We start from the raw sequence: 19,792 nt of genomic DNA, 5'->3' as shown, positions 1-19,792 counted from the left end.
AAAGAGGCGAGGTCAAATCAGAAGTGATTAATACACCTCATTGGTCAATTATTTGTATATTTTTTCACATTTTTTCTTACTTTTATTTAGAATATTTGTAAACAGGAATAAGAGTATTTTGAGTAATGTTTTAAATGTGTTTATATCAAATTAGTGCAACCATGAAAGATTTACAAGTCAATTTGCTTTTGGAATATTGTGTACTATTTTAAATACCACAGTGGCTAAGTTGGATGACACCTAAAAGCAGGCGCGTGGATAGTGACAGGAGATTAACCTGCTTCTGTTGATTGAAATACGCCTGTATAGTTTGCAACTGCCAACTTCCCACTGCCAGCCCATTAGAATGATTTCTGTGTTCAGCCAGCACTAGCCACACGCTGTTCATTGGCTGCACACATCAGCAGGGGACATAAAATCGTAACTTCCCAGCATCATTTAAAGCCAGCCTGCGCCTCTTAAAAAGGAAGTGCACTGTGATTGGAGCAGGTGCTGGGAATCGTACAGGAAGTTAATCTGTCCTGGAGAATTGCTGAGGAATGTCACAACATGGGAAAGAGCAGGCTGCAAGGTTCTTGGGCGCTGCATTCAAGCCCTTGGCAGAGGAGTTGGAGAAGAGGAGAGATGTTGAGGAGACAGGAGACCCTCCCAACAAACAGTGAAAAAGTAGTTGGAGCAGATAGTATGGAAGCCCAATGCTGGGAGTCAAGTCCCTGCTTCCATCAGTGTGTGGATTGCAGTGTGCAAAGGGGATTGCAGTGTGTCGCAGCAGCCCAGCAATCCGTTCACCAGCGGATAACTGGAATTGCTGAGGCACTAGCCCAGGAGAGTGACATGGCTTCCATGGAGAATGAACCAACAGTCCCTTCTCAAAATGACAGCATTCGTCCTCCCACCCATGCCTCTCTGCCAGTGTCTTTGCCTTGTCAGCCAGCCAACCCAGACTGCTGTCGCCCAGGCTGAGATTGTGCAGTATGCATCTGGGCCTTCGAAGCCAAGAGCTGCTCAAAGTAGTCCTTCAAGGCTATCTGCAGTCATTTATACTGAACACCAGCAGCTTAACACCAGCCTTGCTGCAACTGCTGGGGTTGCATAGAAGCATCAGGTAAGCCAGGCAAAGGCAAACGGAAGACGGGCACAATACGCAAGGGTGATTAGTTTACGTTTGTATGCAATATGGCATAGTTTTATTTATAAATTTGGTTTGGAATGTCTGTTTTATGGTGGTTTTTATTTTTTCATTGTGGCCAGTCAAAGAGGGAAGGTACGGTGTGGGACTGTTGGTGAAAGGGAAATAGGAGTTTCAGTTACTGGTATCACACTTGAATTAGCCCTTCACAGATAACCTGAGCAGAAAGGACTGGCTAGATTGTCTTCTCTCTTCCTCTTCCTTCTGCTTCCCATGATACTGCTCCTCAGCTGCTTGCCATATAGATGGTGGCAAGGGCTGCACCTCATGATGGCACGGTTGTGCAGCATGTAGCAGATCATTACGAATCTTGCACCTGATCTGCCATCTACTAGTGCAGGGCTTCTCCAGAGTGCCCGGGCAGCAGAAGTTGGTGAATTACCATCACCTTCTCAAGGACAATTAGGGATGGGAAAAAATGTGCTGGCCTTGTCGGCAACACTCACATCCAAGAATGAATTTTAAAAAAACATTTCAGCATGCCAGTGTTCTGTTTGGCAGCATGGCTTTCATTGTATGTATGCTGCACAAGTGAGCATGAGTTGTGCACAGGACCCTTGAGCCATTTCGTCAGTGGACAGCTCTTATCGTCCAGTAGCTACCCGTTAGTTTGCTGTGCTGGCTCAAATGCAGATGGTACAGTGGACAGGTGAAGGCATTATGTCTGCTGCCAGGATACTGGGCATTGACCTGCCTGGTTCACTGCCTATTCACACACCAGCTGGACATTGAGGAAGCGGAATCACTTTCAGTTCCAGAATATGGCAGAGTTTACATGCGACATTTGTAAAGCAGTGTATGTGTAATTAAAGGCACCCTGCATCACGGGGAAACCTACAGCCTCAGCAAAGCTGTGCACTTACTCCACCTGCTAGCCTCTGACAAGACAGAATGAAATGTGATTAGCTTTCTTTGAATAAAGAGACTCAAAGTTTAATGAAGTTCAGGTAGGAAAATTGCTCCCGAAACACACTGGGTGGATATGACTTTCTGCCGAGAGCCCTTTTCACCCTCCTCCTCCCCCCGATTGTGCATCTTGTCATCCTCTGCTTGGCCTGTGTTCATCTCCCAGTCATACTGCACTCCAAGGGGAATGCCCATTACTGCATCTATGTCTGGGAGCAAGTGGTTTATGCAGAAGCTTTGAAGTCACAAAACAGTCTTCCAGCACCTTCCATACCACTCCCTGTGGACTTTCTTGACTTCAAAGAACTATGGAAAGCATCAATTACCTATAGATTCATAGCAAGATCTAAAATAAACCAATCAGCAACTAACCTACTGGGATCTTTCCAAAATCTTGAGAATTTTAGAAGATTACAACCAATGTAACCACTATCCCTGCAGATACTTCCTTTAAGACCACGGGATGCAGGCTGTTAGGTCCAGTGGACTTCTCATCCTTCAATCCCATTAGCTTTCCTAGTACATGGTCTCTAGTGATAGTGATTGTTTTAAGTTCCTCTGTCTTTTATCCTTTGATCTCCCATTATTCTTGGGATGCATTTAGTGTTTTCTACCATGAAGACAGATACAAAATACTTGTTCAAAGTCACTACCATTTCCTTGTTTCCATTATTAATTCCCCAGTCTCATCCTCTAAGGGACTAGTCTTTACTTTAGCTACTCTCTTTTTTATATACTTGTAGAAGTTCTTACTGTCGCCTTATATTCTCTGGTAGTTTACTCTCATATTCTAATTTTCCCTCTTAATTTTTAGTCATTCTTTGCTGATTTCTAAAATGTTCCAATCTTCTGGCCTACCACTAATCTCAGCATCACATCCCATTTCTTTCAAACTTTATATCACCTTTAACTTCCCTAATTAGCCACAAATGTTTTGTACACTCTATCCCTTCCTGTCACACCATGGCTATCATTAGCCAGATCGCTACCCTGCGCTATTACCTCATCCTTTCTTGTTAACTTTCTAAATCCCCTGTATTCCTCTCTGCAGATGCTGTCAGACCTGCTGAGTTTTTCCAGGTATTTTTGTTTTTGTCCCTTCAGAATCTTGTATGTTTCAATAAGATTATTTTTCATTTTTCTAAACTGCATCAAATATAAACCCAATTTACTTAGCAATCATAGGATAACCCTCTTACCCAGGGACCAATCTAGTGAATCTTCACTTTAATTCCTCCAATGCAAGTTGTTATGATCCGGTTAGGGACCATTAACATTTAAAAAAGAAATCCAAACACCCAGCAATTAACCAACGGAACTACGTCACTATATTTTTAATCAAAACAAACATTATTGTATATCTAAAAGAATTAAACAAGGTAAGCACTATTAACACTATAGCTTACAACTATATATGTTATGAAATAAAATCAAAATACTGCAGGTGTTGGAAAAACTCAGGTCTGGCAGCATCTGTGGAGAGAGAAACAAAGTTAATGTTTCGAGTTTAGTATGAGTCCTTCTGTTTCTCTCTCCAAGTAGAGTTCCTTTATCTTACAAAATCCAGAAGGTTCATTCATTTTTCCTGGGGCAGAATTTTACGATCCCATCGTGGCAGTTGTAAAATGCGGCGAGCTGTTCAAAACTCTGTTGACTTCGGTGGAAATGGAAGATCCCATTGCGGGGAGGGGCCATAAAAATCCACCCCTGGTTTCTTAAACAATCCCAGTCCTCAAACTTACTACTATTCTTTACAACATTATCAGCCTCTTTTTTAAAAATCTAATACTGTCCTTAACCTCCTTAGCCACACATGAATCTTTCTTACTGAGTTTTTGTTTCTCAGTGCATTGTATTTTTGTTGAACATTTTGAATTGTTTCTTTAAATGCTTCCCATGGTTTATTTACCACCATATATTTTACTCTATATACCCAGTCAACCGTAGCCAGCTCTCCCCTCATACCTATGAAATTGGCTTCTTTAAGTTTAAGCTTCTTGTTTGGGCCTGGAGTATGTCACTTTGAAACTTAATGCGGAATTCAGTTGTAGGCTGAGAGCAGGTCAGAGGTTGGAAATTCTGTTGCATATAACTCATCCCTTGACTCCCCAAAACCTGCCCACGATTTACAAGCTACATGTCGGAAGTGTGATGAAATATTTGCCACCTGCCTGGATAAGTGCAACTCCAACTCTCCAGAAGGTCAACATCATCCAAGACAAAGCAACCTGCTTAATTGGCACCCCATCCACTGCCTTAAATATTAATACCCTCCACCACCGGTACACTGTAACCACAGTATGCATCATGTACAAGATACCCTACAACAACTTGCAAGCCTCCTTCGACAGCACCTTCCAAACACAACTTCTCCCATCTCCAAGAACAGGAAGCACATGGGATCAGCATTCCTTCAAGTTCCCCTCCAAGTCACATACCAGCCTGACTTAGAAATATATCAGCGTTCCTTCACTGTCACTGAGTCAAAATCCTCCAATTCACGCCAACAGCACTGAGGATGTACCATGTTCCTCCACAACATGGACTCCAGTGCTTCAAGTAGACACCTTCTCAAGGGAAAATGAGGATGGGCAATAGCTAGTCTTGAGAGATCCCCACATCCCAGAAATGAATAATACAAAAACTAAAACTAATCATAAATGCATTAGCTAATGTCAGTATGATTAATGATACTAGAGTATATTGCAACTGTAAAATAACATGTCAGTTTGTAAATTAGACAGTTTAAGCTTGAATATGAAAACATTCAGAGTTAGTGGTAAGTGCTGTAAGACCATTTCCCAGAATTCTTAAGGAAATGGAATATCTAATTGTGATCCAATGGTTCATATATTCAGAAGTTCATTTGGGGTTATGTTATTTAGACTCTGAGTCAGAGATATGTATATTCAAGTCCCACTCCATAACTTGACACGATACTTCAGTGCAGGGTGTGCTGCACTGCCAGGCGCTCCATCTTTCAGATGAGACGTTAAACTGACCTATCTGCCCTCTCAAGTTGTCACAAAAATTGCCATGACACCAATCACAAGAACGCAAGGAATAGGAACAGGAGTAGACCATTCGGCCCCTCAATCCTGCTCTGTCATTCAATAAGATCATGACTGATCATCTTGTGTTTCGATTTCTACATTGCTATCTAACCCCGATAACCTTTGATTCCCTTGCCTAACAAGAATCTATCTAACTCTGCCTTAAAAATATTCAATAACCCTGCTTCTGCTACCTTCTGAGGCAGAGAGTTCCAAGTTGCACAGCCCTTTGAGAGAAAAAATTTATCCTCATTTCTGTCCTAAAAGGGCGACCCCAAATTTTAAAACAGTGCTCCCTAGTTCTGGACTCACCCACAAGAGGAAACATCCTTTTGACGTCCACCTTATCAAGGCCGTTCAGTATCTTGTATACTTCAGTCAAATCACCCCTCACTCTTCTAAACTCCAGTGGAAACAAGCCCAGTCTGCCCAACCTTTCCTCATAAGACAACCCAATCATTCCAGGCATCAATCTAGTAAACCATCTTTGAACCGCCTCCAATGCATTTACAACCTTCCTTAAATAAGGAGACCAAAACTGCACACACTACTCGAGGTGCGGTCTCATTAATGTCCTGTATAACTGAAGCATAACATCCTTACTTATATGTTCAATCCCCCTCGTAATGAAGGACAGCATTCCGTTAGCTGCCTTAATTACTTGCAGTACCTGCATACTAACTTTTTGTGACTTATGTACTAGAACACCTAGATCCCTCTGCACCTCAGAATTATACAGCCATTCTCCATTTAAGTAACACTCTGCTTTTTTGTTCTTCCTGCCAAAGTGAACAACTTCACATTTTCCCACATTAAACTCCATTTGCCCGATCCTCACTCAACCTATCTATATCCATCTGCAACTTCCTCACGCCCTCTTCACAACATACTTTCCTACCTACCTTTGTGTCATTTGCAAATTTAGCTATCATGTCTTCACTCCCTTCATCTAAGTCATTGATGTAAATTGTAAAAAGGCCCCAGCACAGACCCCAGCGGGACTCCATTGGCCACATCCTGCCAATCCGAAAAAGACCCATTCATGCATACTCTCTGCTTTCTGCCAGCCAGCCAATCTTCTATCCATGCTAATATGTTACCCCCTACATCATGTGCTTTTATTTTCCATAATAACCTTTGATGTGGCACCTTATCAAATGCTTTCTGGAAATCCAAGTATAAGTACGTCTACAGGTTCCCCTTTATCCGCTGCACATGTTACTCCTTCAAAAAACTCCAATAAATTGGTTAAACATGATTTTCCTTTCACAAAACCATGCTGTCTCTTTGCGATTGTCTTGAGCTCTTTTAAGTGCCCTGCTATAACCTCCTTAATGATCGATTCTAACAACTTACCAACAACAGACGTCATGCTAACTGGCCTATAGTTTCCTATTTTCTGCCTTCCTCCCTTCTTGAATAGAGGGGTTATATTTGCTACTTTTCAGTCTGATGGAACCTTTCCAGAATCTAACGAATTTTGGAAAATTAACACCAGTGCATCGACTATCTCATTAGCCACCTCTTTTAAGATCCTAGGATGTAGTCCTTCGGAACCCGGAGACTTGCCCATTGCTCCATCAATTTGCTCAGTACCGTTTCCCTAGTGATTTCAATTTCACCAAGCTCCCCTCTCCCTTTCACCTCCTGATTTGCAGCTATTACTGGAATGTTTTTTGTATCCTCTATAGTGAACACAGAAGTATTTGTTAATTTCTTCTGCCATTTCCTTATTATCTACTATTAACTCTCGACTGTCACTCTCTTGAGGACTAACACTCTCTTTACTTACTCTTTTCCCTTTTAAATACCTGTAGAAACTCTTGCTATCAGTTTTTACATTTCTAGCTAGCTTCCTTTCATACTCTAATTTCTTTCTCCTGATTAACCTTTTAGTCATTCTCTGCCATTCTTTATACTCTGTCCAGTCATCTGCCCTGCCACTCATCTTTGCAGATTGAATGCTTTTTCCTTCAGTTTGATGCTTTCCTTAACTTCTTTAGTTAACCACGGATGGTGGGTCCCCCCCTTAGAATTTTTCTTTATAATAGGAACGTACTTATTCTGAATACTCTGAAATATCCTCTTAAATGTTTGCCACTGCTTCTCTATTGATCTATCCTCTAGCCTAGTTTCCCGTTTCACTTCAGCAAGCTCAGCTTTCGTCCCCACATAGTTGCTCTTATTTAACTTTAAGATTTAAGTTTAAGTCTTAGACCCACTTCTCACTTTCAAATTGGAAGTGAAATTTAATCATATTGTGGTCACTACTACCTAGGGGTGCCTTTACTCTGAGGTCATTAATTAATCCTGTCACATTACACAATACCAAGTCTAATATAACTTGCTCTCTGGTTGGTTCCTGAATATGCTGCTCTAAGAAACTATCTCAAAAGCATTCTAAGAACTTCTCATCCAGGCTACGACTGCCAATCTGTTTTTTCCAGTTTATGTGTAGATTAAAATCACTTATGTTTATTGCCGTCCCTTTATCACAAGCGCACAATATTTTCTCTTGAATACTTTGTCCTACGCTGTGGCTACTGTTGGGGGCCTGTAGACCACTCCCACTAATGACTTTTTTCCCCCTACTAGTCCTCAGTTCCACCCAAACCAATTCTACATCCTGATCTCCTGAACCAAGGTCATCTCTAATTATTGCACCAATGCCCTCATTGATTAATAGTGCCACCCCTCCACCTTTACCTAGCTTCCTATTCTTCTTGAATGTCATGTCCCCCTCAATATTAAGAACCCAATCTTTGTCGTCTTGCAGCCACGTCTCTGTAATTGCTATCAGATCATATTTACTGACTTCAATGTGGGCCATCAATTCATTTACTTTGTTATGAATGCTACATGCATTCAGATAGAGAACCTTCAGTTTTGTCTTTTGGTTACCTTTGACTGTTGATGTATTCTTAGGCTTTTTTCTCTCTGTCCCTTCCTGCCATTCTCTGATCTTTGTTTCTCATTTTACTATTTTTCTGTCCTCCCTTGACTCTACAGCTTGAATTGCTACCTCTACCCAAGTTTGATTCCTCACCCCTCTTGTTTAGTTTAAAGCCCTCTCTACTTCCCTAGTTATGTGATTTGCGAGGACACTCGTCCCAGCACGGTTCAGGTGTAAACCATCCCAACAGCACAGCCCCCACTTTCCCCAGTACTGATGCCAGTGCCTCACAAACCAGAACCTACTTCTCCCACAAACCAGAACCCACTTCTCCCACCAGTCTTTGAGCCACACATTCATCCCTCATCTTATTTGCCCTATGCCAATTTGCACATGGCTCAGGTAATAATCCAGAGAATGTGTTCTCCTGGTGTCCCAGCCAATAATTATTGCTCCACCAGCAAGCTAAATCTGACCAACACCTTACTGCTATTTGTGCGACCTTAATATGCAGGTTGGTGGCAGCTTTTCCCTAAATTACAACAGTAACTGCACTTCAAAACTGTGGCATTTCTTGTAAAGATGTTTGAGTGTTTGTGTCTCTTTCCATCTCACCTTACCCCTCTCTCCTTTCCCCCTCTCTCCTTTCCCCCCTCTCTCCTTTCCCCCCTCTCTCCTTTCCCCCCTCACCTTTCCCCCTCTCTTCTTTTGCTCCTTTCTCTTCCCATCAGTCTCCCGCTCCTTTTCTCTCCACTCCTCATTCTCTTTCTTTGCTCTCTCCCACTTGCTATGCCTCTTTTGCTCTCTCCTCTCCCTCCCCTATCTCTATTCCCCTCCCTCCCTCCCCTATCTTTATTCCCCTCCTCTCCCTCTTCTATCTCTATTCCTCTCCTCTCTTCTCCCTCCCCTAACTCTATTCCTCTCTCTCCCCACTGTTACCAAAAGATTAATTTTGCAAGACAGTCCCATTCTGATTTATGATTTGTAAGTAATTAAAATGCAATATACTCATCAAACTCGCTCTGTTGTTTTTATTTTATAGAATAAAGCAGTTTACAATTTGTTATGGACTTCACCTCCCTTATTAATGTTTCAGTACTCCTTCAGAAAGATTAAAGAATTGTTATGCTAATATAAAAACAAAACACTGTGAATGCTGGAAATCTGAAATAAAACCAGAAAATGCTGGAGTTCCGACGAAGAGTTGTGACTCGAAACATTAACTCTGTTTTTCTCTCCAGGTGCTGCCAGACCTGAGTATTTCCAGCCCTTTCTGTTTTTATTATTGTTATGCTCCTGTGTCCTACTGCCCAAAGAGGAATGGTAGAAATGGAGGTCATTCCTATAAATTCTTTATGCATCTACAGGGCAGTGAAAATAAACTTTCACAAGAAGTCTGAGCATTTACTTTTTGAGGAACTTACTGGCATCACTGTATCTGGGGTAGGCCAGAATTTATAGCATTTATGCAGGAAAACCAACTTAAATGCATATATCAGGAACAAAGCCTGGGCTAGTGGCTAATCTCCTGTTAAAACCACACAAATGGCATGAGGTTGCTTGGACTATTAATTACAAAATAAGGAACTCAATAATTTAGAATGTGTAAAGCTCTGGTATACCTGTAGTTGGAGTAATTTGTCCAGTTTAGGTCCACACAGATATTGAGGAATATCTAGGCTCCAAAGAGGGTGCAAACTAAATGACATCAAATCTTAGAATTATCAGCAGTGAGGATGGCTCCAAAAATTAGATGTTTACTTTACAGAATGGTGGGCCTAGAGGGCACATGAATTAATTTTTTAAATGATGAAAGGATTGAATACGATCCAGTTAGGTGCATTATTTGAATTGGGTAGGAATGGTAGAAATGGAGGTCATTCCTATAAATTCTTTATGCAAAGTGTTTGATTAGTTGCCAGGAAGTAATTCTTTTCGCAAAGTCATTGCCATCATGGACGAGCTGCCAAGACATGGTGAAAAGAAGTTTCTGTGGTGCTTTAAAGGAGAACAAAGAAAAGTACAGCACAGGAACAGGCCCTTTGGCCCTCCAAGCCTGCGCCGATCATATTGCCCATCAACTAAAACATTTTGCACTTCCAAAGTCCGTATCCCTCTATTCCCATCCTATTCATGTATTTGTTAAGCTGCCTCTTAAACACCACTATCGTACCTGCTTCCACCACCTCCTCTGGCAGCGAATTCACTACCCTCTGTGTAAAAAAACTTGCCCTGCACATTACCTTTATAGTTTTCTCCTCTCACCTTAAATCTATGTCCTCTAGTAATTGACTCTTCCACCCTGGGAAAAAGCTTCTGACTATCTACTCTGTCCATGCCACTCATAATTTTGTAAACTTTTATCAAGTCGCCCCTCAATCTCCGTTGCTCTAGTGAGAACAATCCGAGTTTCTCCAACCTCTCCTCATAGCTAATAACCTCCAGACCAGGCAGCATCCTGGTAAACCTCCTCTGCACCCTCTCCAACACCTTCATATCCTTCTGGTAATGTGGGGACCAGAATTGCACGCAATATTCCAAGTGTGGCCTAACCAAGGTTCTATACAGCTGCAGCATGACTTCCCAGCTTTTATACTCGATACCCCTGCCAATGAAGGCAAGTTCTGATGTTACCTTGTCATGCTGACCTTACCTATGTTGTCATGGAAAGAGATGATCTCATTGAGCAGCCTCAGCGGGCAGCCAATTTTCTCCAGCAGCTTGAATAAACCACTTTTGCTCATATGGTCACATGTTTTGGTGAGATTGATGAAGGCAATATATGGTGGTCTCCTTTGTCCACTTTGTCTCCTTTCCCCAACTACAATGTCACACTCTCAACATACGAGAAGTAAGAGAGGAAAAGTGCTGACTGTTTCAAGGCTAATGTTACTATAATAGAACATATCATTGAAGCCAAGCGCTCTGCTGTCAGTAATTACAAGAGATATCCAAGCAAGAAGACTCTGAATGCACTAAGAACTGTTCGAAGTAAAGTCCAACAGACTGTAGGTGGCGCTTAAGTGACTACTGGTTAAAACTTTGCCAGAATATCCAGATGTCCTTCAACACAGAATATGTCGACACAGGTCCATCAGCACAGAAAACAGCCCCAAAAAATAGAGGTGAGAACGTTGACAATGGCAATAAACAGTTGGGGATGAATGGAACACTTCCTTGAGTTGTACTCTAGGGAGAACAAGGTCACTGAGGAAGCTTTAGACAGAATAGAGAGCCTGTCTGTCATGGCAGGACTGGATATCGAGGAGATTAGCAAAGCTATTGACTGACTTGTCATGGACAAAGCTCCAGATGCTGATGTTATACCGCCTGAATTCATCAAGCATAGGAAGCTGGCACTCCTGCAGCAATGCACAAACTTCTTTTGTTTTGCCTTATTGTTTAAATCCGCACCAAGCACCCTCCAACCACACAATCACATACTACCCTATTGGTGGCTTCTGCAAACTTAGACTGATTTATTTCCGTCCTGGCTCTTAATTTATATACGATAAACAATCCCTCGGTGCTGATCCATGTGAAACCCTGCTAGTGGCCCCTCACCAAATGAGTGCAATTTTATTTAGAACTACCCTTTATTTTTTCTGAACCAATTTTCAGAACCCTCAGAAGCTTGCCTCATATTCTTTGCTTTTCTACATTCTGAACTAATTGCTTGCGTGGTACAGTATTGAAAGCCTCAACATATCCACAGAATTTCTGTTGTCAACATTATTTGTCAAGAAATTCCACTAAATCTTTATTCTGTAAAATAAAAGCAAAATATTGCGGATGCTGGAAATCTGAAATAAAAACAGAAAATGCTGGAAAAACTCAGCAGGTCTGACAGCATCTGTGGAGAGAGAAGCAGAGTTAGTGTTTCGATTCAAAGTCATACAGACTCGAAACTTTAACTCTTGTTTCTCACTCCACAGATGCTGTCAGACCTGCTGAGTTTTTGCAGCATTTTCTGTTTATACTCCCTTCTGTAAATCTGTGTTGATTCTTTTCCATACCACAGTACCTGTGGCGGTTCTCAGACCTGCAATCTGAAATCATCTAGATGTTTTGGCATTAGCTGTCCTAGTTCAGGTGACTTATATTTATTCTTGGAACTATTCGTTATTGGCCAGTTATTAATAAACAGTACCTTGGAAAAATTAAAATCAGTTGTAGAAATTGAATTCCTGTACAGTTATGTTTGAGTTATGATCTTTGTTTATAAAGATGCTATTTAAAATCATTTAAGTGACTTTACACTACATTTACATGTGCTGCATACGAACTTGTCTAAATGAGTTGCTTGTGGTCTGTTATTACTGTATAGAACAATATATGCAGTGCTTCACATCTTTCCACAGAGCAGAGAGAATTAGATATTCCAGTGATACCATCAGCAATTTCCTTTGGCAGCTTTCTGAGGTGTCAGCTTTTGTACTATGCATAACTGATTGAGGTCATAACGTTTGAGTGAGATAGTCTGATGCATTTAGTAAAAGCTGACCTAGGGAGTTGAAGCTTGTTTTATACTGTACAAAATTTGTATCTGTGTTCCAATCAGACACATTGTATCAAACTGATATGTAATTATGTAGCTGTTTCCCAGTAGAACAACTGATTTTGTATGCTGTGGGTAAATAAGTGTGAACACTAGCAAACACTTAGTCCAAGCCTCATTAATATGTCCTAATGACGTTTGCCAAAGTTCCATCCAGCATCTATAACATCTTTGTAGATAGACCAATATGATACTAAGTGAACAGAATAATTTCGCATTTTTCAAATTAAAAAATGTGAATCAGAAGGTCAATCATTTTAAATCGTACCCTTACAGTCACGAGAAGCATACATCAAGCAAATGCATAAAACAAACTACAAGAACTTGTTTACTGTAAAAGACTTCCATCTTAAAACATTTCTGCTTTCAACTTTTCCGTGTTAACATTCTTTCTTTGTTTCCGATGCATTGGGGAGATTTTCAAACCTCTCACCCCTTGCCACGGAGATGGATGGGTGGGTGAATTCTGCTGCAAGCGCATTCTCTTCCGTTTTAACCGGAATGAGTGAATTATGTGTTCTCGAGAGCCATTAATAATATGTTAATGAGACTACGGACTGAGTTTCCCAGGCACTAGGAAATCTGGCAGCTAAAAGGGGGCAAGAACTGCCGGATGCAGCAAATAAGTACTTTTACAGCACTGATGGGTCATGAGAAATAGGAGTGCTTCCCACCAGTCCTGCAAGCTACTTTGCTGCTAACTGCCTCTCATTCCCTTGATCTCCACACTCTCTCTCCTGAGATTCCCAACAGCTTAAAGCATCTCCCACTCATTATAAATAGCGAGACTATTGTCTATAGCAGGTACATAGCTGTTCATGTGGAGATACGTATGTAAAGAAAAACTATATATATGTCTTTGTATGGAAACTGGTGTCCCACATATGTGCAAGTAGTCTAATGTGGGCTGTGCAAGTCAGATGGGACTATTTAATCTCCAGTTGTATTGACCAAGCAAGTATAGTCTATAACTTTAGTTCCCATATGAACTATATATGCTACACGATTTGATATCTGTTCTTTGTTTTTGTTGACTTTATAACTGACATGTTCTCAATGAAAAACATTTGTGCAACGTTTGGGCTATTGTTGGATTTTCATTTTGCAATGATTGAGCTGTAGGGAAATGTGACAATAGAGGCTGCAGACTTGAAGGATTCTATTGTTGTTAGGATTTTTCATATTTGGTTGCTGGCTCATTCAAAATTTAGAGATTTTGAATGGTGATTCTGAACATTAATTTTAAATGATAATTTTTATAACTTTTCTCCAGATCATTATGTATATGTATACTTGGGCTGATAAGTGGCAAGTTAAATTCATGTCACACAAGTGCCAATCAATGACCATCTCCAACAAGCAAGAACCAACCATCTCCCCTTGGCATTCAATGATATTACCATCACTGAATCACCCACTATCAATATCCTGGGGGCTTCCATTGACCATAAACTGAACTGGACTAGTCATATAAATATTGTGGCTACAAGAGCAGGTCAGAGGCTGGGAATTCTGCAGCGAGTATCTCACCTCATGACTCCCCAAAGACTGTTCACTATCTACAAGGAACAAGTTTGGAGTGTGATGGAATACTCTCCACTTGCCTAGATGAGTGCAGCTCCCACAACACTCAAGAAGCACGTCATCAAAGCAAAGCAACCTGCTTGATTGGCACTCTCCACCATCGCACAGTGATAGCAGCATATACAATCTACAAGATGCACTGCTGCAACTCACCAAGGTGCCTTCGACAGTACCTTCAAAACTCGCAACTTCTAATGCCAAGTTAATGGGCAGCAGATGCATGGGAACACCACCATCTGCAAGTTCCCCTCCAAGCCACACAGCATCCTGACTTGAAACTATATCGCTGATCTTTCACTGTCACTGGCTCAAAATCCTGGAACTCCCTTCCTGATAACACTGTGAATGTACCTACACCACATGGACTGCAGTGGTTCAAGAAAGCAGTTCATCACCACCTTCTCAAGGGCAATTAGAGATGGGCAATAAATGCTGGCCTAGCCAGTGATGCCCACGTCCCATGAAAGAGTATTTTTTAAAATGAGACATACATACACCGCTAATAGTTACCAGAAATAAATTGAGAACCAGGAGTATAAATGATTAAAGAAGTAAAATACAATTTAGGGAATTAAATATTGATCTAAGAAGTATTAAATCTCCTCCTGCCAACGCCCCACAAATTTTTGTTTGACTTTTTATGGCAATACATTTAGCATACTTCAGCTTTATAACTTTATTTAAATATACGACTAGTAGGTGATGGGAGCAAGAGGGCCTGCTTCATTTTACAAGCATCTCTTGTCGTAAACCTTGTCTCATAAATATAATTAAATCTGGTCACATAGGAAGCATAATAAGATTTACAAATGGAACTTGGAATCCATTCACTAATTGAAATGGATGCAGCAATCTCTGGAGTATTCCATCAATTATAGCCCAAGCCATCAAATTTAATTTACTGATTCTGGTGCACTTTTTAAATTGATTAAATGAAGAATTGGCTTCGTGGTTTGTCACTAGATTTTGGGGGATGTGGAATTTTGAGAAGTGATATTTACTTATTGTATATATACAGTTTTGTTTCCTAATGGACAAAATGGTCATCTCTGGTTTATAAGAACACTCTAAGTAAACTTACAAATTTAAAAGTGCTGATACATTTTTAAAATATATCTGCCAAGTGATTATAGTTTAGTGAATCATTGTTCACGAATGGACTTTCTGCTGGAGAATTTCCTCACAGCCTAGAAATCAGGGATTTGAGACTTTTGGAGCAATTTTGGATTTGCAAATTTGAAGGAAGGTTAGGTTTGAGGTAAAGATATTGAAGAGGAAAGTGAGGAATTTAGAAATATAAATGTGACGTGAAATCTCCAGGGACAGGATTTTTAGGTCGGCATGCAGGCGCGATCGGTGGGCAGGGTAATGGAACGCCGACTGCGATCGGTCCCTGACTGCGATTTCACGCTGAAATGCTCAGCACTGCCCGAATGGAGGTGGGAGGAGAGCGGGCGCTGACATAAGCGCAGATGAGCACTGAATGAAAGCTCCCTGAAGGCAGGGAGCGGAATACTTAAAAACTTTATTTATTGGTTTTAAAAATCTGGAAAAAAAATGTCCACGAATCCCAATCAGTCTCCTGAACATATACATGATAGAAATTCTGTTCATACATCTTTCTTTTATTTAATAATGTAAACCTTATGCCGTCCTTGGATGAGGTTTCATGAAAAATGCAAAGGCCGTCTGGCCGATTCGCCCGTCTACCAACCATAAGGTTGGACGGACCACGAAAAATCGGAGACAATTACAACTTTAATTCCCTTAATTGGCCTCTTAGTTGTCGGTGGGCACACTTCCGACATTTGTGCACGCCCACCAACCGAAATATCACGCAAGTGGAGGATGACGTTGAGACACTCACCCAACATCATCCTGCGCAATTTTGTGGTGATCGGGTCGGGCGCGCATCCGCACGCCGACCAAAAAATTCGGTCCCAAATTTGTCAATCCCCAGGGAACTTGGACACTTTAAACCAAAGTGTTTAAAGTGATAAAGGGTTTTGATAGAGTGGATACAGAGAAACTCTATCCTCTGGAGAGTGGAATCCAGAACAAGGGGACAGAATCTTAAAATTAAAGCCAGGTCGTCAGGAATAAAGTCAGGAAGTACTTATTCATGCAATGGGAATGGTAGTCGGGAATTCTCTGCCTCAAAAGGCTGCGGATGCTGGGTCAGTTGAAATTTTCAAAACTGAGATTGACAAATTTTTATTAGGCAAGGGTATCAAGGAATATGGATCAAAGAATGGAAAATGGAATTGGGATACAGATCAACCCTGATCTAATTGCACGGTGGAGCAGACTTAAGGGTCTGAATGGCCTATAGTAATTTAAGGCATAGAAGGAGACCTATTTGGTCTATCAGGTCTGTGCCAGCTCTCTGTGAATCAATCCAATCGGTCCCATTCCCCCATTCTTTCCCCATAGCCCTGCAAGTTTATTTCCTTTAAGTGTCCCATTCAATTTCCTTTTGAAATCACTGATAGCCTGTGCTTCCACCACCCTCGTGGGCAGAGAGTTCCAGGTCACCTCACATTCCCCCTGCATCTCTTGTCCAAAACCTTAAATCTGTGTCCTCTATTCCCTGTACCATGAGCTAACGGGAACAGTTTTTCCTCATCTACCTTATCCAAATCTGTCATGACCTTGTACACCTTATCAAATAACGTCTCAAACTCCTATCTTCCAAGGGAGACAACTCTAGCTTCTCCAACCTAACCATGTAGCTAAGATCCATCATCCCTGAAACCATACTGGGAAATCTCCTCTGCACCCTCACATCCTTCCTAAAGTGTGGTGACCAGAACTGAATACAGTACGCCAGTTGTGGCCTGACCAAAGCTTTATAAGGGTTCAGTGTAACTACCTTGCTTTTATGCTTAATCCATCTATTTGTGAAGCTCCAGTTCCCATACCCTTTGCTAATCACACTCTCAATATGTCCTGCCACCTTCAACGATCTATGCACATGCACCCCCAGGTCACTGTATTCTTGCACACTGTTTAGAATTGTGCCATTAAGTCTACATTGCCCCTCCCTATCCCTTCTGCCAAAATGCATCAGCTCACACTAGTCAAGCCTACTCCTGTTTCCATGGCACCATATTAAGGAAATTGGCTGTATATCTCATGAGGTGAAAGAAAATGGTACCCAAAGTGCAAAGCTAGCAGGGAAGGGAATCTGGATATTTATTTTTACTTTCTTATCACAACAACATGAAATTGGTGAACTCCTGTCTGTATTCCACTTAAAAAGACAAGTATATCTCATCATTAGTTACAATTGAAATGTCATAATTGGAATTTTGCAGGTGTACAGTAATGGTTCCGTTGTTGTACAGTTATTGTACAGTTCTGTTCTGACAGTTCTTAGAAAGTACAGAGATACATATTGAGCTAAGTTGTTGACACTATCATCTGTACCTAAGTGGTGTTCAAAGCTGGTCTCATGCTATTTTCATTCAAATTCTGAGAACAAGGATCCCAGAGCTCAGACCCAGCATTTATGTCATTGAATCTCTTTCTCACAGCCTAGTGGTCCCTTGTGTGGTGCGAATATTATTTGCCACTTACCAACCCAAACCTCAATATTGCCCAGGTCCTGCTGTATGCAGGCACAGACTACTTCATTATCAAAGGAGTTGTAACTGTCCAATCATTAGCAAACATCCTCACTTTTAACCTTATGATGGTCGTTGATGAAGCAACTGAAAATGGTTGGACCTAGGACACTGCCCCAAGGAACTCTTGCATCCATGTTCTGAAGCTGAGATGATTATCCTCCAACAACCACAACCATCATCCTTTGTGCTGGGTGTGATTCCAACCTGTGCAGAGCTTTCCCACTGATTCCTGTTGACTTCAATTTTACTAGGGCTCCTTGATGTCACACTTGGTCAGCTACTGCCTTTGTGTCAAGGGTAGCCACTTTCACCTCACCTCTGGAATTCAGTTCTTTTGTCCATGTTTGGATACATGCTGTAATAAGGTCTGGATTTGAGTGGCCCTAATGGAATCCAAACTGAGCATTGTTGAGCAGGTTATTGATGAGTAAGCACTGCTTGATAGCTTTGTCGATGACTCTCTTGCTCATGATTTAGAATAGACTGATTTATCCATAAATGGCTGAAATAGATTTGTCCTGTTTTTAGTGGGAAGGACATACTTGGGCAATTTTCCACTTTGTCAGGTGGTTGCCAGTGTTGTAGCAGTACTGGAGGAGCTTGGCTAGAGACGTAGCTAGTTTTGGAACAAAAGAACTCAGTACTATAGCCGGAATGTTGTCACGGCCTGTCGCCTCTGCTGTATACTGTAGGCTTAGCCTTTTCATGATACCATATAGAGTGAATCGAATTGGCTGAAATCTGGAATCTGTGCCGGTGGGGATCTTAAAAGGCCAAGATGGATCATCCACTTGGCACCTGTGGCTGAAGATGATTGCAGATGCGTTAGCCTTGTCTTTTGCACTCATGTGCTGAGCTCTGCCATTGTTGGGCAACAGGTAAGTGATGTGACCTTTCAGGTAATTGGAGTTGACTGTCCTATTTATGTAGTGTACTGGTTTTGCTGTAGGAGTGGGATCCGGGGAAGGTCATCCTTGATTTATGTATGAATAACCACATATATGAGGATATCATTGTTTTTGTGCCTGTCTTCTATTTACTTGCTAATATGATTCAACATGTTTTAATGCAGTGGTTGGAAAACTGTAAAAGAACATTTGGCACAGGGGATGGTTTCCAAAGAACAAATAGAGATGCACAGGTGAGTGACCTCATTTTTTCTATTTTCTCACCAAAACTCTACCACACCCTGAATACCTTATCAATTTTTCTACTTCCCTTGTGATATAGAAGAAACCTAGGAGAAAGTGGAAAAAGGAGCATTGATATACATAAAAATTTTCAAAACTTAATTTTCTATCTCAGTAATATTTTACTAACTGAATAATAATTAAGTATTCCTACTGAACATAATTTTTACAAATGCAGCTAATTGCAGCAGACTTTCTCTCATAACTCAAAAACCCTGACCACTATCATTATCAAAGGTGGAGACCATAGGAAAACAAACATTGGCCAACCCTCAGGAAACCATGTACTGTCGCATATAAAAATGGGGTTTGAATCCTGCAAGTGGTATCACTATTTGTGAATATTACTCTATACTATCTTGAATTAAACCGTATTTTTATGTTATTTGAGGTTTCTTGCTTTCAGATTATTTAATGTCCATGTAACTTGTTCCATATTCATGTGTGTAGATAAACATGTTTTTGCAGTCATATTGGTCAAGCAAAAGTGATTCTCTAGGAACTACCTTGGGTCATTTTGTTTTCCAAAATAAATGAAAATCAATGGTCAGTTGGTAGTTTCATCCAGTGAATGTTCTAACTGATCTGTTTAGTCTATCACCCAACTAATTAGTGAAACACTGATTCAATTGCTCTGTTTCACTTTCTATCATTCTATAATCTTGTAAACGAAGAAACGGCCAGTTGAATATTAGGTTGTAAACGGTGTTGTACTTGCCCTTCCATTACTGTGAACAGTACTTGGTTCACAGGTTTTTTTAACTACACGTTGGGCAGATTCCACAATTCC

The 19,792-nt window shown here is 41.0% G+C and overlaps 1 protein-coding gene across 12 annotated transcripts in view; it reads left to right on the top strand.

Annotated features, from left to right (window-relative positions):
- fryl (furry homolog, like) overlaps nt 1–19,792 on the top strand; it is a 594,162-nt gene that overhangs the window by 533,765 nt on the left and 40,605 nt on the right. For 11 of the 12 annotated variants that reach the window (XM_078547597.1, XM_078547607.1, XM_078547572.1 and 8 more), the window contains one exon: nt 18,885–18,953. In XM_078547597.1, the coding sequence (XP_078403723.1) occupies nt 18,885–18,953 (69 nt within the window). Of the gene's footprint in view, nt 1–13,872; nt 14,127–18,884; nt 18,954–19,792 lie in introns of those variants that run through there. The other variant, XM_078547625.1, reaches the window with a different exon arrangement.

Source organism: Cetorhinus maximus, chromosome 1 (genome assembly GCF_964194155.1).
Source record: "Cetorhinus maximus chromosome 1, sCetMax3.hap1.1, whole genome shotgun sequence".
NCBI classification, from domain to species: Eukaryota; Metazoa; Chordata; class Chondrichthyes; order Lamniformes; family Cetorhinidae; genus Cetorhinus; species Cetorhinus maximus.
The sequence above is the reverse complement of the archived record's forward strand: the minus strand, read 5'-3'. Positions and strand labels throughout refer to the sequence as shown.